The 18,714-nt window shown below is 40.5% G+C and overlaps 1 protein-coding gene across 1 annotated transcript in view; it reads left to right on the forward strand.

Moving 5' to 3' along the window:
- The first annotated feature begins 1,030 nt into the window (after positions 1-1,030).
- LOC139303924 (dnaJ homolog subfamily C member 13) overlaps positions 1,031-18,714 on the forward strand; it is a 31,218-nt gene continuing 13,534 nt past the window's right edge. The window contains exons 1-21 of the mRNA XM_070927736.1: positions 1,031-1,159; positions 4,247-4,327; positions 10,264-10,339; positions 11,208-11,357; positions 11,852-11,893; positions 11,988-12,188; positions 12,322-12,528; positions 13,081-13,176; positions 13,426-13,517; positions 13,732-13,898; positions 14,795-14,874; positions 15,009-15,178; positions 15,281-15,313; positions 16,072-16,171; positions 16,342-16,449; positions 16,553-16,708; positions 16,821-16,877; positions 16,992-17,113; positions 17,334-17,409; positions 17,606-17,701; positions 17,804-17,944. Coding sequence (XP_070783837.1) covers positions 4,260-4,327; positions 10,264-10,339; positions 11,208-11,357; positions 11,852-11,893; positions 11,988-12,188; positions 12,322-12,528; positions 13,081-13,176; positions 13,426-13,517; positions 13,732-13,898; positions 14,795-14,874; positions 15,009-15,178; positions 15,281-15,313; positions 16,072-16,171; positions 16,342-16,449; positions 16,553-16,708; positions 16,821-16,877; positions 16,992-17,113; positions 17,334-17,409; positions 17,606-17,701; positions 17,804-17,944 — 2,238 coding nt within the window. The 5' untranslated portion in view covers positions 1,031-1,159; positions 4,247-4,259. The remainder of the gene's footprint in view (positions 1,160-4,246; positions 4,328-10,263; positions 10,340-11,207; positions 11,358-11,851; positions 11,894-11,987; positions 12,189-12,321; positions 12,529-13,080; positions 13,177-13,425; positions 13,518-13,731; positions 13,899-14,794; positions 14,875-15,008; positions 15,179-15,280; positions 15,314-16,071; positions 16,172-16,341; positions 16,450-16,552; positions 16,709-16,820; positions 16,878-16,991; positions 17,114-17,333; positions 17,410-17,605; positions 17,702-17,803; positions 17,945-18,714) is intronic.

An 18,714-nucleotide genomic window follows, 5' to 3' on the forward strand; every position in this document is an offset into this window, starting at 1 on the left:
ACAATAGAACATTATGGGATTATACAAACAAGCAGTTGACAAATGCATGTTAAGTAAACTGCTGTAGTGTAATATTTACTTAAAGTTGATGTGTGGACTAATTTTTGAGTGGTCTCAGTTTCTATCTAACTCAGCTTTTACAGAGCCAACCATCTCTATTTGACATTTGACATATTGATATTACTGTAAATGGTGAACCTCAGAGAATTTATTTTGCAAAGGGGATGGTGTTTATAAGTTAATGACTCTGATCTGATTAAATCACATTTTGTGACTTTGATAACACACACATTTGTGTATGTGCCAGCGTATGCATGTGTGTGTCCTGGTCTTAGCCTTCATGTAGGCCTAATGGTGTTAAACTTGACAAATACTGTAGACTGGCTAAACTGTACCCTGACCAGAGGTATTGCTGTATCGGTGGGACAATGTCCCTAGAGGGCACAGTAATCCTTCTTCCCTCAGATGCATCGTTTTACTTAGCAGGCTTCTGATACCTGGAAACCTGCAAAACAAAACAAAATAACTGGTTGAATTACCCTTTGAGTGTTCTTTCAATGACATGACTATAAGATATCGAGAAGCAAAATATGAAAGATGTAAATGTAGAAATAGAGAGAAGTGTAATTCAGTTTCAATTTCTTTAAATCAACAATTGACAAAGATAATTTAGGAAGTCCATTTCAGCAAGGTGGCTGTCAAAATTGGATTATTGTAAATATATATTTGGCTCTTTTGTGCATGTCACTTATTCACTCCTAAATTTCAAATGAGCTCAAATAGAAACTGAAGATTCTATTCAACCCAGCCCGCAGTAGCCCCGTACAATAGAACTTCTCCCAGGTCAGTTTCGACTGTATGTATCAATACAAACACTGAAGTAAATTAAGAAAAACTGATCTCGGATCAGGTGTCTCGATAATTCCGCGTCCCGACAAACCAATCAGCTGACAGCCGCATGACAGGCAGGCCTCACGCGTGCGCAGTAGCACACTTTTGGTATCAGGAATATGGCAGCGTCCTGAGCCCTGTTGGGGGGAATACGCCGTAACTGAGCACCTTCAGCATCATAGTGGGAAAACTGAGAAGCACCGGCCACACAAAGGAGGGTGGGGGGCTGAGGGACGGCTACCAATAACACCCGTTAGCGATTTTAAAGGTAAATGCACTCGCTACCATGTGCCACTTTCTTCAAGCCATCTTCTCCATGTTTGCTTGATTGAACCCCGCTGCTAATGCGACTAGCTAGTTCGCCTACAAACCCTGAGTGATGTGCTAGTTAGCCGCTAGCTTATGGCTAACCCAACATTAGCCTGACACATCCCTTTTTTGCATTTGGCAAACAAACGCTGATAACAAATGTGTCTGGGCTATTTACTATTCTAGTTAGGTGGAGCAAAAGTGTCGACATCTCTTAAACGGAGCTGTCGTGCTTGTTTTTAGCCAGACAGTTAACCGTGTAGGCCCGCTGCAATGAAGCAGAGTTTGGCTAGCCGCTTGAGACACAGGTAACGTTAATGCTGCTTGTCATGGATTTACTTGACAGATCGGGAGCCAGCGCACATCCTCAAATGGACTTAAGAATCGCCATTAGCCATTTTAACGCGTTTCGTGTAACTTCTAGCATTATATGTATAGTCACGTGTAGAAAATCAGCAAGTTTAACATATTTTGCAAGCAAGTGGTTCATGATATCCTCAGAACCACCTAAAATGAAATGGAGCAAGTTCCCGACCTTAAAGTTCCTGTCGTGGCAGAGAAATTGCTTCATCTAATTGCCAAATAAGGGGAGGACATTGCAACATGTCTTCGGTGCAGAAAAGGCTCTCAAGAAGAAAAACACATTGCAGAAACCAGCATGATATTCGCGTTATGTTTTTGGCTACATCAGGACTATATGAAATATTTGATCAAATTAAATTCAAATTTGTGATTCTCAAGATACAGTTTAATGTTTTTGTGGCCAATGCTCTGCTTTGGCTCACCTTTCTTTAATTTTATGGTACTGTCAGTTCAGGTATGGTAGTAGCTTTATATTCAACATAATCTTAACTGGAGATGGTTAAGGCCATATAGTGATGTAATGGCACATGATAGTTTGACCCTTGTACTTACATTGATGCTCATGCAGTGATATTTTTCAAAAGGAAAAAGATGATCCAACTTTTTTCCAACAGCTGTGGGAAAGAGGGTACAAAACAGACGTAAGCAAACAAATAGGCAGAGCACAAGAGCTGTTTGCACAGTAATAAGTCTTTATAGTCATGGCAACCTGTGGCTGTAGTGTAGTTAACCTCCTATGCAGTCTGTTTTCAGTTCTTCTGTTAGGTCCCATTTATAGGTTTGATACAGCCTATTAGCAGTGCTACTTGGTTGAAGCAAGCGCCAGTAGACACTCTGGGCTTGTACTGACTGTCACAGCTTTCCACATAATGGCAGCAGCTATGTTAGCAATGATGAAAAGCTGTGTTTGTCAAAGTTTCTGAAAAGTTGTGAGACCTGTCTGGAACAAGTTATCATGTAAATGCTGTATGCTTTGCTTTGGGCCTGGTTCCATTTATATTTACTTCACTGTCCTCCTGTTTCCTTTTTTCTTTTTTTGCTAAACTCTGTCATGGGCTACCCTGTGAATAATTTGCTATTGATCTGCATACAGGCAAGAAGAGCAGCGAGGGGTAATCACATGACCCCATCCTGGAATCTGCCTTGGTCTTTTTTTTATCACAGTAATATAATAAAAACTGCAGTGCTTTCTGCAGTAGCAAAGAGCACACTGTGCACTGCTTGCTGCTAACATCTCCTATTGTGCATTCCATCAGCCCCCCGCTTTGGATTAGATTCATTATGCAGCTCCATGAATGCGTGTTTGAAAAAAAAAAAACTGTTGATGCAAAACTTGGCTCTTGACTGTTCCTTGCACCTTTGTTTCTCCAGCACAGGCATCAATTATTGACAAAATTACTGGCTAATTTTTAAAGATCCTTGTCCAGTGTTGCAGCACCTGAAAGTAGCTTGTATTTGCATCCTGCTCTCTTTGAAAACCAGACAGTTGTCCCCCTTGGTGAATAGTGGATTCCATCATTTGTGGCTATTTTGCTGCTCCATGCTTCAGTTGCACACTGAAACAGAGAGGAAGGAAAACTGGAGTCAGATTTTTCCAGGATCCTGGCAGAGTGCTGACACAGGTTCCCCTTGTCACAGTGCAGCCGCCAGCAAATTACTGCACTAAGGATAGGACAGGCAGTTATTCCCTCCATTTGCTCTATTCTGGTCTGTTGACTGGTTTGTCTTAGATGTCTTCATCTTTCATTTGTTTGAAACAATCTGTCACCAAGGGCCTCCCTTAACCATCCTGCCAATGCTTTATATTTTGTCCTAGTTTGAAAAGGAAACTTTACGGATTTAGTGACAAGACCATCGATCCTAGTTAATCTATTGTCCAGGTTGTCTAAAAGTTAAATTCCAAGGATTTTTCAATTAAATTAGGCACTGGGCCAAGAAGTAGCCTAACCCCTGTTTATCTAAAGCGATCAATAGGCCACACTGGCTTTGTACCAGACTCTATTGACACATGCTCAGCTGTTGCACTGTTGTGTTGTTTTTGAGCCTATGATATCAGGCTGAATGAAAGACCTTGAACCTTTTTTTTTTTTTGCTGAGCATGTTGTATCCCAGTGGTTCCTAGAGTATGTCTGTTTTCAAAGTGAGCCTGTGAAAATGCACACATGAAGGAGAGAGTGAGGATATCAGTCATGTGCTACCGGCTGCATTGATGCTATGGCTCATAGCAGAGGTAACGACAGTGAAGAATCAGTCAGCGATGGAGCGATGGACGACTCTATGTTGTTGGATAATCACTGTTTACTCAGTATTAGTACCGTAGCCGAGGGAGTGTCGGGTGGCAGTCTCTCCGTTCGAGCTACAAAATGTTGAATGACTGTGTGAAGTGTGTGTGGCAGTACATTGGAATGTGTGTTACATAAACTTAACGTAGTAATGACTTTTACAGGTTCAGGCTATTTCTGACTTCTTATAGAGCTGACGTTAACTGAGACATGGAAAGCCATTGGTTATCATTCTTCCCTCCTGCTGTATAACTAAAAATATAATCATTTCCTTCAAGTAATGCTCACATGAAGATCTTCCACCTATTTATTTTCGGTGTCTAAAATGCTGAAGGGTTTACTTTTTGATCCTAATCATAATAACTTTTAACTTAAGTCCTAACTTTTCTTCTGCTTTGTAGGTCCTGTGAAAAGATGAATGTCGTCAAAGACAACAAAGACCTGGCCTGTTTCTACACCACCAAACACTCCTGGAGGGGGAAGTAAGACCCACAACTTGTTTTTTAACCCCACCGATAGGATTTCATGGGCTGATGGCATTGTCTATTCCACATCGTCTTTGTATTGGTTTACAAGGCAACATTAACCTAAACTCTTCCCTTCATCACCTTGTAAAGGCAGTTTGGGAAAATCCTGACTCAGTGCTTCCATTGTGTTGACTTCCTTATCTTATCCAGTGATACGAGGTCTGCAGACCACTGTCAGCAGCCACTGATCAGCACTAGTGATGTGTACTTTTGTAGAGCTGCACTGTCTTATGAAATGTAACACAAAGACTTAGATACTGGCAGTAAACGCAGAACAGGACTAATCTTAAGCCTATTAGTCTATTTAGTTGTAATAAATAGATTAAATTGTTTGTTATAAACACTGTATAACATCCTTATCACAGTACAGTAAAGTACAGTACACTGATGTTTTGGTACAGTCGCTAGCTGTCACAAGATACATTCAATGTAAGATGTTCAAAAGCATTTCACACTTGGTAAATATGCCTTCTTTCTCTTCTTTATAAAGATACACAAGGTTGATATTTTTGTGTACTCAGTAATGTAGGACAAGTTTGATTTTTAACATATTTTTTTCCTAAATCAACCTTTTTTCTGAATTTACTTAGAACAAGAAGGAGGTGTTTGTGTACTCGTGTGTGCAGTATGTGTCAGGTGAAGCTGATCATATTGACCTTATTTTAACACAAAAATAGATGTGAATTGGTACAGTACATTACAGTACAACGAGGCCAACTCTTGTGTCTGTGATCGAAACATATGTCTGAATGGCCTAATGTCCACGATCATCTACTGAACAAATGTATTACACATTATACTGTATTTGAATTTTATCAGTACATAGGGTATCTGTTTGTTTTCATTTTATAGACTATATGAAGTGGAGCCAATATAGGCCTAAATCTACATAGGACTTGATGTAGATACTTGGTGGCCCTCAAAGCTAAAGGATGGTCAAGTTCCAGTGTGAGCAGGGAGCTAGTGGGATCACATTACCAATATCTGCTTTCTAAATGTCTTTGTCCCATTAAGGCCTGCCATTGACTTGGGTAACTTAAGCAGGGCTGCAGAGCATTAGCCATCATCAGAGCTTCATCTTGCTAATGCTTCCTGAAGTGTCCGTCAGAGACTAGTGTTGATGTATGCGTGGTGGACAGTGGAGACCAGTACACCATTCAGAACGGCACAGGGACACAGTTTGAACTGGCGCTGACGGTTGATCTGAATGGGTCAGGCATCTCCATCAGGGATGGAAACTTCATTTATTGATATTAACATTTGAAGGTCATTCAACTGACTAGAAAGAGATAGAAAGATGAGAGAGCACAGAACAATATGTTGGCAACCATGAGAGAGCGAGTGAGCAGAGAGATAAATTAAACTTTATTTGGTTCTTGTGGAATGTAATTATGTGGTTTATCAGTGAAGTGTATCTACAGTTGCAGACGTAAGTATATGAATGCTGGCTGCCAGAGATGAACTGGTTTCATATGAATGGGTCAAACGCAATTCAGTAGATTTGCATTATCTGCCTGTCTGCTTCTTGAAGAGGTCACACAGAGCTTTAATGGTCCAGCAGAAAGAGAAAGAGAAAGAGAACGTGTGATGTCAGGATATCCTCTTTCATCTTGCTTCATACCAACCTCAGATACCGTGGGCTACTTTCGTCTTCATTGGGTTGTAAATCATGAAAACGAATTATCCAGTTAGATTTTTACCAATCAATTTAGTCTTGGATAATAACATTGCAATCAAACTGTATTTTTATGCCAGTAGCACACTAAGAACATACCTGTTAGCCAAAGCGAAATCTACCAGGTTTTGTCCAATAGTTTAATTAACCATGACCTTAGATAGAGGTAGCCACAGGATCAGGTCAGACTTAAACAGTTACCGAGAGGAGCACCGCTCTTTACTGTGAATACAGCACATCATCCCAAAAGTAAACTTTAATTAGACTCATCTGTGATTAGCATGCCCCTGCGGCCATATATAAAAAGCATTTGTCATGTGAAGGGTGAGTATGTTAGACAGTATTCAGCATCACTTGATGTCCCAACATCTTCAAGAACTATATCTGTGTAAAGGACATTTCACTCTGAATGCTTGTCTGAAGTGCAGATATAAAAAGGCCCAGTTTTACATGTACAAAATTCAAATCCTAGTCACAAGTTTGACACAAATGCTCAAACGTGTCTTTGTCAAATCTTTAATAATCGGACTATATGGCAGGTTGGTAGGAGAAAGGCAGAATATTGGTCATCTGTTCTGCAGGGAGTTGAAGGGAAATTTGAAAAGCAATGATGATGTGGTGTTGCTTTGTAGTTTCCCCTATTCTCTGTCTGGTTTCTTCTTTATGGGTCTAAAACAAGTGTTTGTTAGTATTTCAGATTGTATGATGACGTAACAAAGTTTGTGGAAATTGCTGGATGTCTGAGAGACTGAGTTACACTCAGATCTTGCCCCAGACATTTTTCTACAACAGTTAAAATTACAGTATAGCTAACTGTTGTAGTGTTGCTTTAGTGTTACAACAGCATTTGTCAGTCTCTCTGTGCTCATGATCATGTTTAATTCAAGTCTTGTGACTCCCTTGTAGAGTAGATTAGATTTGTCTGTGTGTCGTCCTAATGAAGGGCATTTGTATGATTTGTGACTCAAAGTCTCTGTTTTCCGTGTCATTTAAGGCTTTTCCTTTTCAAACATCACACTTCTCTACATTTTTTAGAGCATGACGATGCAAATCACAATCTCCTTTTGAATCTTATTTGAATGCCTTCATACTTCTCTATGTTGTTGCTCAAACAGTAAAGAAGCTTAGCTGCTACAGATGCTCAAGCTATGTTTTTCACCAGCCGTTTTACATACCAGTACACAGGATGTGCTATAATTGTCTTTTGTACCCTGTGTTCATGAAATATCAAGGTTTTCTTTAACAAAGTATTTTCAGTTGTTTCCATCATTGCAGTGGGTCTTTTGCTCACAGTCAGCTCTCCACCACTCTTTGCATTTCTGCAATCAAGTGTTTGTTGGGTCTTGAATAGGAGATTATGTAGTGTTGTCCTTGGTTTTTATGTAGTCAGACAAATCTTCAGCTTAGTCTTTTTTTTGTGAGAAATCTTGTTTAAAGAGGCAGAAGCAGTTGTTAAGAGGGTTTAGTCAGACACAGGAAGTTGCTTAATGTGATACATTATGAAACCCTGGAAGTGGAAGGAAAGGCTCCAAAGACATGCTGTACAGTACGACTGAACAAAGAGTAACCTGTTACTTATCAAACTATATGTGGTGTAAACTGTACCTGTAAAGCTTGTTTATAGTGTTATAGTGTGCTCCTTTCTCCTTATATATATTCAAGGCATGCTGTACCAGAGCAATTTAGATTTTTGTGAATGTTTTCCTACTAGTTATTGGTTTCCATCCATTCAATCATGCCTGCTCTTTATTTATATCAAACAAACTAAATGATAAAAACAGACATTGTGGTTACTATGGTGGCTTACCTAACACAAGGTAGTTTCAAGTCTCTGCTGAATTGATTTTCATATAGTTTGTATGAATGGAAATCTGAACCTCAGGAGTTGTAAAATGATCAGCAGTAATGTCAAGTGCATGTGACTTGTTGTATATAGGCCAAAACATGCAAAAACACTGATACGGTTGTTTTAATTCCTCGGGTCTCTACATAGTATGATAAATATACTGATTTACTCTCCCAAATTCACTTTAATCTCAACTCGTCCCGCCTTTCTACATGCAGGCATTACTGTGTCTTAGCAGGTGACTTTGGCTTCTGTGTCTATACACAAAGCTCCTCCTCGGTACTTATCACTGCATCACTTGGTTATGTAGTTGACCAGAGAGGCACATTTCTATTTATACTGTAATTGCCATGCTTCAGTCAGAAAATCAGTCTGTTTTTAGCAGTCTGTCTGGTTATCTTTCAAAGGAATGTTCTCCATGACCATCTTTATGCTGTTATGCATGCTTTCATTATGTTTTAAAGACGAACTCCTGCTAACGCTCAAACAAAACAGATGCAAACGATGACCTCTTCATGTACTGATAACAACTTAATGTTATAGTGACTGGCTTTGTTTTCCAGTATTTTGTGTTGTCACAAAGGAAGAGGCATACAGTAAAAATGTGATTCACTTACAAACCTTACAAACACACTCTAGCCATAGAGGGTTGGATGTTGCCTGTGTACTAAGATAGAATTTAAGGGGAGAAAATTCAGCCCACAGAGAATGAATAATTAACCAGGTTTGTGCTGACACCCAGTTAAGCCAGGTACTTAGCACCAAGGTCAAGCTCATATAGAGAGACAGCACCCTGAGAACAGGACAGAGTCGTGGTCTCAGACTTTGTGGCCAAAGATGATGGAAGCAGAGAAAGGAAACCTCAGTGTGAGGAGAGATTGTACGGGCTTTCTGATGGGGAAGGTACACAAAAAGGATGTGACATTTGTACAATTGTGGAGAAGGAATGACACTGACTGTGAGATGTGCCTGGACCTAATATTCCACTTCGGACTTGCCTCAGGCTGCTGCCTGTCCTGTCTGTTTATGTTAGTCATGGACTCTGTACACAAGTACAAATGCATGATGCGAAAGTCCTCTCAATTCGACTTCCTTTTGCTCTTCTTTTTGATAGGACTAGCTGGTAACTTCACTAGACCTCTTAACGTTAGCCAGGCCAAATGAGGAGAAGAGAAAGAAAGGAGACAAGTCAGCATGTTCACTGTGCAGGTGCTAAAATAACAAAATATATTGTACAGAGATGAACGTACATGTAAACCAGATACAAATAAACCCTTGCATTATAACACACTTAACTTAGACTTACCCCAGATCTAAAAATCTCAGCAAACCTTATTTTCTGCACAAGCAAAACCCTCAAATGACCCATTTTCAAATCAAACACCAGGCAGAATGTTATGAATTGGGCAAAAATGCCAACTGAAACTGTTGGCAAACCACACAGCGATCAAGCACACACACACACACACACACAGGCGCACACACACACACACGCACACATACACACACACACACAGACATGCCTGCCTGTCTGCTCAGGCACACACACATTCACTCAGCGTAACACGCAGAAAGATTGGCAAAATTTCTTCTGCTTCCTTCTTACTATGTGAGAAAGACCCACTCTCTCATAACAGCTCCAATGAATTAGCATTAGTTGTTTCAGTGTCAAAGAGTGACTCATTACAAAACTGCTAACGTACGAAAAGACCTAATGTGGTAAATATAGAGAAAGAATAGCAAATTCCATAGTAGTAATGGCTGGGTCTAATAGGTAAATATTCATGCTGCATTGCTTCACTCTGGTATCACATGTATATACTGAATGATGATGGTGAGAATGAAGGCTACATGTTAATCACTTTCAATCCAGGTAACTGCCTGGCTGTTGCAGCTCAATTAGTTATCTTTTCTCATCATCTTTTGTGCCTTATCTCAACCATTGCCTCATAAAAATGTCTGGAAAGTGACATGATAAACCTGCATGTGGATGATATCATCAGTTAAATGAGCCCCAGTGATGTCACCTGTCCTTGACTCATCATTAGCTCACGGAGGGCTACAAGGGGATTGCAAATGGACCCCTTCCTCTCACACCGTCCTGCCCTCTATCAGTTGTAATGCAGCTTTATTTATATTTGGCTCATTGGACATCTTGAGGTCACAAGTTCAATGGAGTGACGTTCAGAGTTATCGGGGCTAACTTTATCTGTTAGCTTTGCTCCAGCTAACCCCCACATATTTGAATGACCGCCACACATTCAACCTCTTTCCCACATTCACTGCTAATGTTATGTGACTGGCCATGCTGTTGTAGGTGGTGGTGATGGGTAGGCTGTGTTTCTGAGTCATCTCATCTCTGTGTTCCAGGTACAAGCGAGTCTTCTCAGTGGGGACGCATGGCATTACCACTTACAACCCTACCACGCTAGAAGTAACGAATCAGGTCAGTATGTATGCAGCCTGTTGTAGAGGAACTATCAGTGCCTCGCAGTTGCTTGTGGGATGTGCTGTTCTTGGATCCATGTGTGACTATTGAAAATCCATTTGAAGCACATTGCTCTTTTGCTAAAAGCTGAAACGCAGTATTTATAACTTCTTGTGCTGAGCCTTTAAATATGCTAAGCTTTCAGCTCTGCTGTGAACATGCAACAGCATATCTTTACACCGATTAGAACATGAAACAATATCATAATCAATACCCATTAGACATGAAACCTCACTCATTACGCCCCTCAGTCAAGAAAATGGCTAAACAGAAAATAGCATCATGGTTGTTCTAAAGGAATAACTACACTAAGCGGTGTAAAAATAACATTGGCAACACTTAAAAAACTGTAAAACACTGTAACACTGTAAAATTTGAATTTAAAATTTGAAGTCCCCCTGTTTAGCATTCATATATAAACATGTAATAAATTATTTATAACACACTATAATGTAGTTGTACGCAGCTATACGTTTATTTATGTACAGTATTTGCCAACAATTATAACTTCTCTTATGAAGACATATTTTATATTATTACAACTGTGCTTTTCTATATGAACTGTTCATACACCAGCCTCGACCTATGGGTGCCCACAGAAGGATTTATAGTTGTTGACGAATACATTAATAAACACTTAAATCCTCTTACAGTACAACTACAAATTAATGTGTTATAAACCATATATTAAATGATTTAGATGCTGCTTATAAATGCTAAATAAGGGGACTTAAAGTAAAGTGTTAACACAACATCATGTTTAAACTGCTTGTTTGTGACGATAACACTGTGTGTATTTCTGTGTTGTTGCTGTCTATGCTACCAGTGGCCTTATGGAGACATCTGTGGCATCGGTCCTGTAGGAAAAGGTCAGGGAACAGAGTTCAACCTCACATTCCGCAAAGGGAGCGGCAAGAAGTCTGAAACGCTCAAGTTCTCCACAGAGCACCGGACAGAGCTGCTTACAGAAGCGCTGGTGAGCACAAACACTCGCAGCTGCATCACTTCACTATGACTAAACAGACCTCATAAACATATTCATTAAGAGGGTTTCAGACTTCAGATGTTTGATGTGGCTTTTCCATGCTTTCTAGTTGTGTCATAGCTGTACATTTTGCTGAGTTGTCAAAAACAAAATCGCAGCAGCAAAGTCACGTAATGTACGAAGCACTGTTTGGGAATGCAGTGCTTGCAAACCACAGGCCCTTTGACTCGCTGTACTGTAGGTGTTTATGACAAATTTGAATCAGCAGATTGTTTCTGTGAAGAAATAAACAGATTATGCTGAGGTGTTTTGAAACGGCAACAAGGATGGGAAGTTCCCAACAGAGCTAATTAAATGTATTTGTAATTTTGCTGTGAAGACAAAACTCGACACATAAGTTTTACACAAGCATGGTTTAACAGCTAGCTTTGTAAGTTGGCACAAAAATGTAATACCTTCTTTTTCTTTATTTTTCTTATTCACAGAGATTCCGGACAGAGTTTTCAGAGGGAAAGATAACTGGCAGGGTAAGTGCTGAGATCTTATAATATATAATATAATATAATGTTTGCCATTGTGGTGAAATCAAAATGAATGTCTTACAACACGTGTGCTGAACAGCGTTACAACTGCTACAAGCACCACTGGAGTGACACACGGAAGCCTGTGAGCTTAGAGGTGACACCGGGCGGCATCGACCAGATTGACCCGCACACCAACCGGGTGGTGTGTTCCTATGACTATCGCAACGTAGAGGGCTTCGTCGAGGTATCTGACTATCAGGGAGGGTTCTGCATCCTTTATGGGGGCTTCAGCAGGCTGGTAAGCATTCATAGAGTTTGTTTGTGTGTGTGTGTGTGTTTATGTATGTGCGCATGCCTCAGTGCATCTGTTATGTGTTGTCTTAAGAAAATTAAGATTTCCCTTCCCTTTTTCCATTGCCTCTTTCTCTCAGCATCTGTTTGCCTCGGAGCACCGGGATGACATTATCCGCTGCGCCATAGAGCATGCTGGGAACTTCATCGGTATCACTCTACGACTGAGGAAGGAGGCCCTGACCTTTGAGGATTTCGTGACGGACAGATTGGGGAAGTACAGCTCAGACGAGAGCATCACTTCACTGGCAGAGTTCGTGGTGCAGAAGATCACCCCTCGACACTCGGTTAGAGCTTCTTTTTGTTCCTCTCAGGGCTGTATGGTCGGGTTCTCAAAGTGAGGTCCAGGGACCCATAAGGAACTGTTTGTTAAAAGGTCCTCTTGAAAAATGTGCTGCAGTTTCATTTGTTTGTTTGATATGAGACAATATTTTTAACACTAAGACAACTTCAGGTTTCAGTGAATGTTATCCATGTAATACTGTAAAATTATCCAAATTTAAGTATTGAATGTGTTAAATACAGTTTTTGGAAAGTTTTGAGTACCATACATTGGTTTTATTTGCTCTGTGAATCCACTTCTGGCATAATAACGATACAGAAGCGAATTAAGTAACGTAATGCTTTTTCATCTCTGCTTTATGTCTAATATAGTGGGACTTCATTTAACATAACCAGCCAGATGTCCTCTTTATTCTGGCTTTCACTATAACTCTCCCTACTTCTATAAAGTGGTATATCATTATACTGAAAATTAGAAGTTGTATTTAATATTTCTTTCTTGAAGTACTATATATTTAATCAGCTTTTTTTGGTGTTATGACTTGGTCTTTCCTCAGGAGCCTGTTAAGCGTATACTGGCCCTGACAGAGACATGTCTCGTGGAGAGAGACCCAGCTTCATACAACATAGTCACCATCAAACCCTTTGGAGAGGTGAGTGTAATAGGTAAAACATTTTAGGCTGAAACGTCCACACGAAACCATTTTGTTTCGTCTAGTTGTACTCCTGTGAAGATAAATGTTAATTGAACTGCCTGTCTTTGTTTCATTATGTATGAACTGCATCGCTGCAAGTTAACAGCTCTGATGAAAGCACTTGAGTCCGTGTGATATGAGTAAACTCCCCCCTTCCTCCTTCCATCTTTTCTCCTCACTCTTATCCTCTGTCTCATCTCCCTTCAGGTATTTGCTCTCATCTGTGATGTAGACAACCCTCAGGTGTTTACAGTTGAATTCATCAGAGGTCAGATCAGGAAGTATTCCTCCACAGAAAGGTACACAGTCGTAACGCATACACCTTTCTTTATGTGCGTAGTGACACTTCAGGCCCTGTGCGTTTGTGATGTATTTTAGCTGTTTTTTTATGAACTTATTTTTAAGTCATTTGTGTTTTCTGCACAGCCTTAACTTGTTCATGTTACTGTGTGCACACTGTTTGTTTATTTTAAAACACATTTAGCTAAGTCTGTTTTGTATGTGTGTCTGTAGGGACTCCCTATTAGCCAGCCTACTTGATGGAGTCCGTGCATCAGGCAACAGGGACGTGTGTGTCAAGATGGCCCCCACGCAGCGAGGGCAAAGATGGGGCCTACTGAGCATGCCTGTGGATGAGGAGGTGGAGAGTTTGCATCTCAAATTCCTGGCAGCACCTCCTAGTGAGTCTAAGCCCTGCATCTCGTGAGAGTCATGAACTTGAATTTGATTTTACATCATATGTAAGTTGGTTTAGATGTAGATTTTCATTTGAATTTTGATCGTTTTGACAATAGTATCCACTTTAGTAGTGTGTTTACTAAAGTAGTGCTCTCAGCGTTATGTACATTAAATTATGTACATCTTTCATGATCCCCAGAGGATGAATCTTACTGACTTTAGTGATCTTTTAGCTTTTAATCCAGCACCACCATTTGATCAAAATTTCAATTTGTCCAATACTTTGGTTTATGGCCAAATACTAATGACATTCCCATCAGCCTCTGCTGAGCCACATCTTTGTGTTTAATTCGGATTAGCAAATTATAGCATGCTAAAATGCTAAACTAAAACATAACACCTTCTAAACATCAGCATGTTTGCATGGTAATTGTGAGAATCTCAGCATCTACTTCAAAGAGCCGCTGTATTTAGCCCCAGTTTGTGCCTCTCATGTATTACGATTACATTAGAGTCACAGAGCTTTTTTTGAAAAATAGATTTTCAGCAACCTTTGAAAAGCCCAGAAGGTTGTCTGACAACACTTGCTGCTGCTCTAAAGGTATTTCCTGAATCCTCAAAGACTCTTCTAACCGTCTAGATAAAATAATATTCTGTCTGTTGTGAGGGGAAAAAAATTATAGTATAAAAGTTATATATAGTTATATCTTTACTTCCTAATCCAGGGAGCCTGGGAACGCGTTATTTTGTATGACAATATAAAATATTGGAAATATTGGGGTCCTTGAGGAACAAACTGGGCCTACGTTGTGTCGCAGTGTGGCTGTAGCCTCTTAGTCTCACTTTGAGGTGATATATTCTTTTATTTAATTATTCCATCCCTCCTTCCTTTGCTTAGATGGAAACTTTGCAGATGCAGTGTTCAGATTCAACGCCAACATATCCTACAGTGGAGTGCTGCATGCAGTAACCCAAGATGTGAGTGTGTTCAATTTCTGTGTGATTTATGTCCATCCATCTGGCCAAGCAGGACTCACACATTCACGCCCCCCCCCCCCCCCCCCCCCCCCCCCCATCTTTATCTCTCTGTTTCTTATCTCTTTTCTATTCAGGGTCTTTTCTCTGAGAACAAAGAGAAGCTCATCAACAACGCCATCCTGGCTCTTTTATCCCAGGAGGCTGAGCTGCCGGCTCTTAACGCTGAGCTGGAGAGCCATTTCCAGGCCATTCGACGTTTGGTGGCCTCCAAGGCTGGCTTCCAGGCTTTCACCCAGCTGCCTAAGTAAGAATGCAGCAGTTATCTCACTTCACCTTCCTGCTTTTATTTGTTTGAAGTATACTTTTTGTTGAGCTGCTGGTAACAGGCATGCTCTGTCATTCCAAGGTCTGGTCAAGGGTCTGGAGTCACAGATGCAACGTAAATATGAATCCATACATCTCAGTCTGCCCTTTTGCCTTTCTCTGTCTCTTATCCTTCTTGTTCTTTTCCAGAGTCTTTCTCAGCTGTCTGTCGATCAGCCTCCTCCTCTTTTATCTTTGTTTTGCTTTCATCTCAGGCTTTTAGACAGGCACTTCAGAAGGGAGGTTATGTCACTCAGTCGAGCTGTCTGCCTCGATTTGTCTTTACCTTCCTCTCTCGCCATCTCATACTCTTATTTTTGTGCCTCCATCTCTCTCCCACTATCTGCTTTGCCCATCCTATCCTTTACACTTCTGTATATCTCAATATTTAAGAAAGCACGTAGTCTTTCCGGGTCACTGAGATGTATGAGAGGAACTGTATTTACTGTTTATTATTTGTTCCTCTGAAGCAAATGAGCCGTAATTGGTTTTCCTTACAGATTCATTGCTAGAGTAGCTTGGTGTTTCCCTCACACAAGACACAGATCACTATGAATACAAAAATGGTTTATTTTTGCTTCAAGGAAAACCTCTTTTTTATTGTTACACTTAGTAGTTCAGTGGAAAATGTGACACTTTATGAGCCAAAGAAACAACAAGCCACTTCTGAAGCAATGAATTCTTTGTGTATCCAACCCCAGACCTCTTACAATAAATCAGTATTTGTATGGTTTATATTCTGTTGTATTTCTGTTGTTTATGCTCCTCAACTGTTTCAAGGCATTGTTTTAGTAGTGTTGGTAAATCTGTGAATGTATGTTTGGTGTGTTCCAGGTTCAGGGAAAAGTTGGGAGTTAAGACGGTAAAAGCTTTAAAACGGAACAACAATGGTGTGACACATGCTGCTGTAGACATGCTCTGTGCCCTTATGTGTGTAAGTATCACCTAAATATCTAGACCAAATATATTCATAAATATCAGCCATTTAACATGTTTGTCTTTTTTTAATGCAGTTTTGAATTTTGGGTGAAATGCTCAACTCCATTGACTGATATCTTGCTGTTTGGCTGACACCTTTTTTTTTTCTCTCATGTTTCTCTCCAGCCGATGCACGATGACTATGACCTGAGGCAGGAGCAGCTGAACAAGGCCTCTCTGCTGTCCTCCAAGAAGTTCCTGGAAAACCTCCTTGAAAAATTCATCACTAATGTGGTACATTTCTTTTTATTGTCATCAAGCTGATTGCAGCCTGAACTTAGGAGAATTAGGAGAATTATTTTGTATAGTTTCATCAACGTTTTTTGTGTTTTTTCAGGACCATGGAACAGGAGCTTTGGTCATCAGTTCCTTACTGGACTTCTTAACATTTGCCCTGTGCGCGCCCTACAGTGAAACCACAGAGGGGCAGCAGTTTGACATGCTGCTTGAGATGGTTGCCTCCAATGGACGCACTTTGTTCAAACTCTTCCAGGTAGTTGATTTGTGTGAACATGCTGTTGAATAAACCTTTCTGCCCTACTATGATAGTAATATGATTGGTATAGATTCAGTCGTGTTGTGTTGACTGTCGTCCTTATCTCTAGCATCCCTCCATGGCAATAGTGAAGGGAGCAGGCCTGGTGATGAAGGCCATTATTGAGGTAAACCTTTCTGTGGGTTAGGTGGTTTACCATGTGAATAATTTCATGATGGTTGGATTGTCTGTAGTGTTTTTGCTTCATCATGATAACCAACCTGTGTTTGTTTAAATTTAGGAGGGAGACAAGGAAATTGCCACTAAGATGCAGGAGCTTGCCTTGAGTGAAGGGGCTCTTCCAAGGCATCTGCACACCTCTTTGTTCACCATCAGCGCTGACCAGCGGATGCTTACCAACAGGTCCAACCTCAATAAATCCACACACTCACTCACAATGATTTAGGAATTTGGATTTGTTAGTTTTAGCTGCTTTATTTACAGTTTTGTACTTCACTAATACTCTTATCCAGAGAAGCACTCCAGACTAACACTTCAGTTGTTACAGTAGTTAAACGAGAAGATGCGTTCCCTAACAAATAAGAAAATGGCTCAGCTGCTTATGTCAGATTTTCTTCTTCAGGCAGCTGAGTCGTCACCTTGTGGGCCTGTGGACGGCAGAGAACCCAATTGCCATGAACCTCCTGAAGAGGATACTGGTAAGGCTACAAATCGGCTCAGTTCAAACTTTTAAACAAACATTTGATATCTGTCCAGATTTAATGGCAGAAGCTATTAGTATAATGATGATGATACAGGCAAAGCACTCCAGGATGTAAGCCAATGCTGTTCTCTGGCAGCTGAAGCACCCTGTTTCAGTCTTTACCCATTTCATTATGTCTTGTGCGCTCTCAGCCAACAGGCCTGCTGGCGTACCTGGACAGCCCTGACCCAGTCCCAGAGAAAGATGTGGACAGAATGCACATCCGTGACAACTTGAAAATCGCCACGGTATCTGAACATCACATCTGTACATTTTTGCAGAGCGAACAAAAAGCTCAAAAAGAAAATATTTGAAGTCTATAATTGTTGTTATATATTTGTGTCCCACAGGATCAGCTAAATCGAAACAAGGTGCCTGAGTGGCAGCGAATAGCTGGCAAAGCGGCCAAAGAGGTGGAGAAGTTTGCCAAGGAGAAGGCTGATCTAGTGTTGATGCACTGGAGAGATAAAATGGGCATAGCCCAGAAAGAGGTGAGGATTTATTTTCCTTTCCAAAGGAATTGAGGGGCTGATTTACCTGTTATCTATCAGACTAGCTTCTGCTACTGCTGCTGACCTCTTATCAGGTGTCTCTAACTGTTGCTCCTCCTGCTGATGCTGAGCAGTACTGCAGAATCCAGAGGCAAATTCAATAACACAGCTGCTGCTGTTATTTTGCATGAAAAGCGGTGCCAGCTTCTGATGCTGCCTGACCTTGGGGAAACCGCACTTGTCAAGATGCAATTATATGATTTTTCCGTGCCTTGCATATTTACTATTCAAACTGCTTGTACACATTTTCACATAAATGTCGTATTTAATGTTTAACAGACACTTTTTCTGTAGCTATAACAAACGTTTCCATTATAGTGCATGAATATGACCAAAGTGTTATCTATATTCAGCGGTCAACTTCCTTTTAAAAGAATACGTCTGTTAGGATGCAAATTTGATGACTAAGTGTCATAATTGCACGTAGTCGATGGATGGTATTTCAGACTGAGCCTAGTCATTCTTATAGAAAGTGTGTGGGTGGGTTGAGGTTGGTGGTGTCATCTGAACTGTTTGATAAAACCATGGGCCACTACTGCCAGCTCTTTGACGTTTCTACTTTCAAATAAAGCATCAAAACTCGCTTCACCTGAATGTCCGGAGCTTCCTTTTTCTTTTCTACACCTTTGTTTCGAATGACTCAAAATGGCTGATCAACTGCATATTTTGATTGGCTTGCTTTTTTTTTCACTGAATATTCCCTAATCACA

Source organism: Enoplosus armatus, chromosome 21, assembly GCF_043641665.1.
Source record: "Enoplosus armatus isolate fEnoArm2 chromosome 21, fEnoArm2.hap1, whole genome shotgun sequence".
Taxonomy (NCBI): domain Eukaryota; kingdom Metazoa; phylum Chordata; class Actinopteri; order Centrarchiformes; family Enoplosidae; genus Enoplosus; species Enoplosus armatus.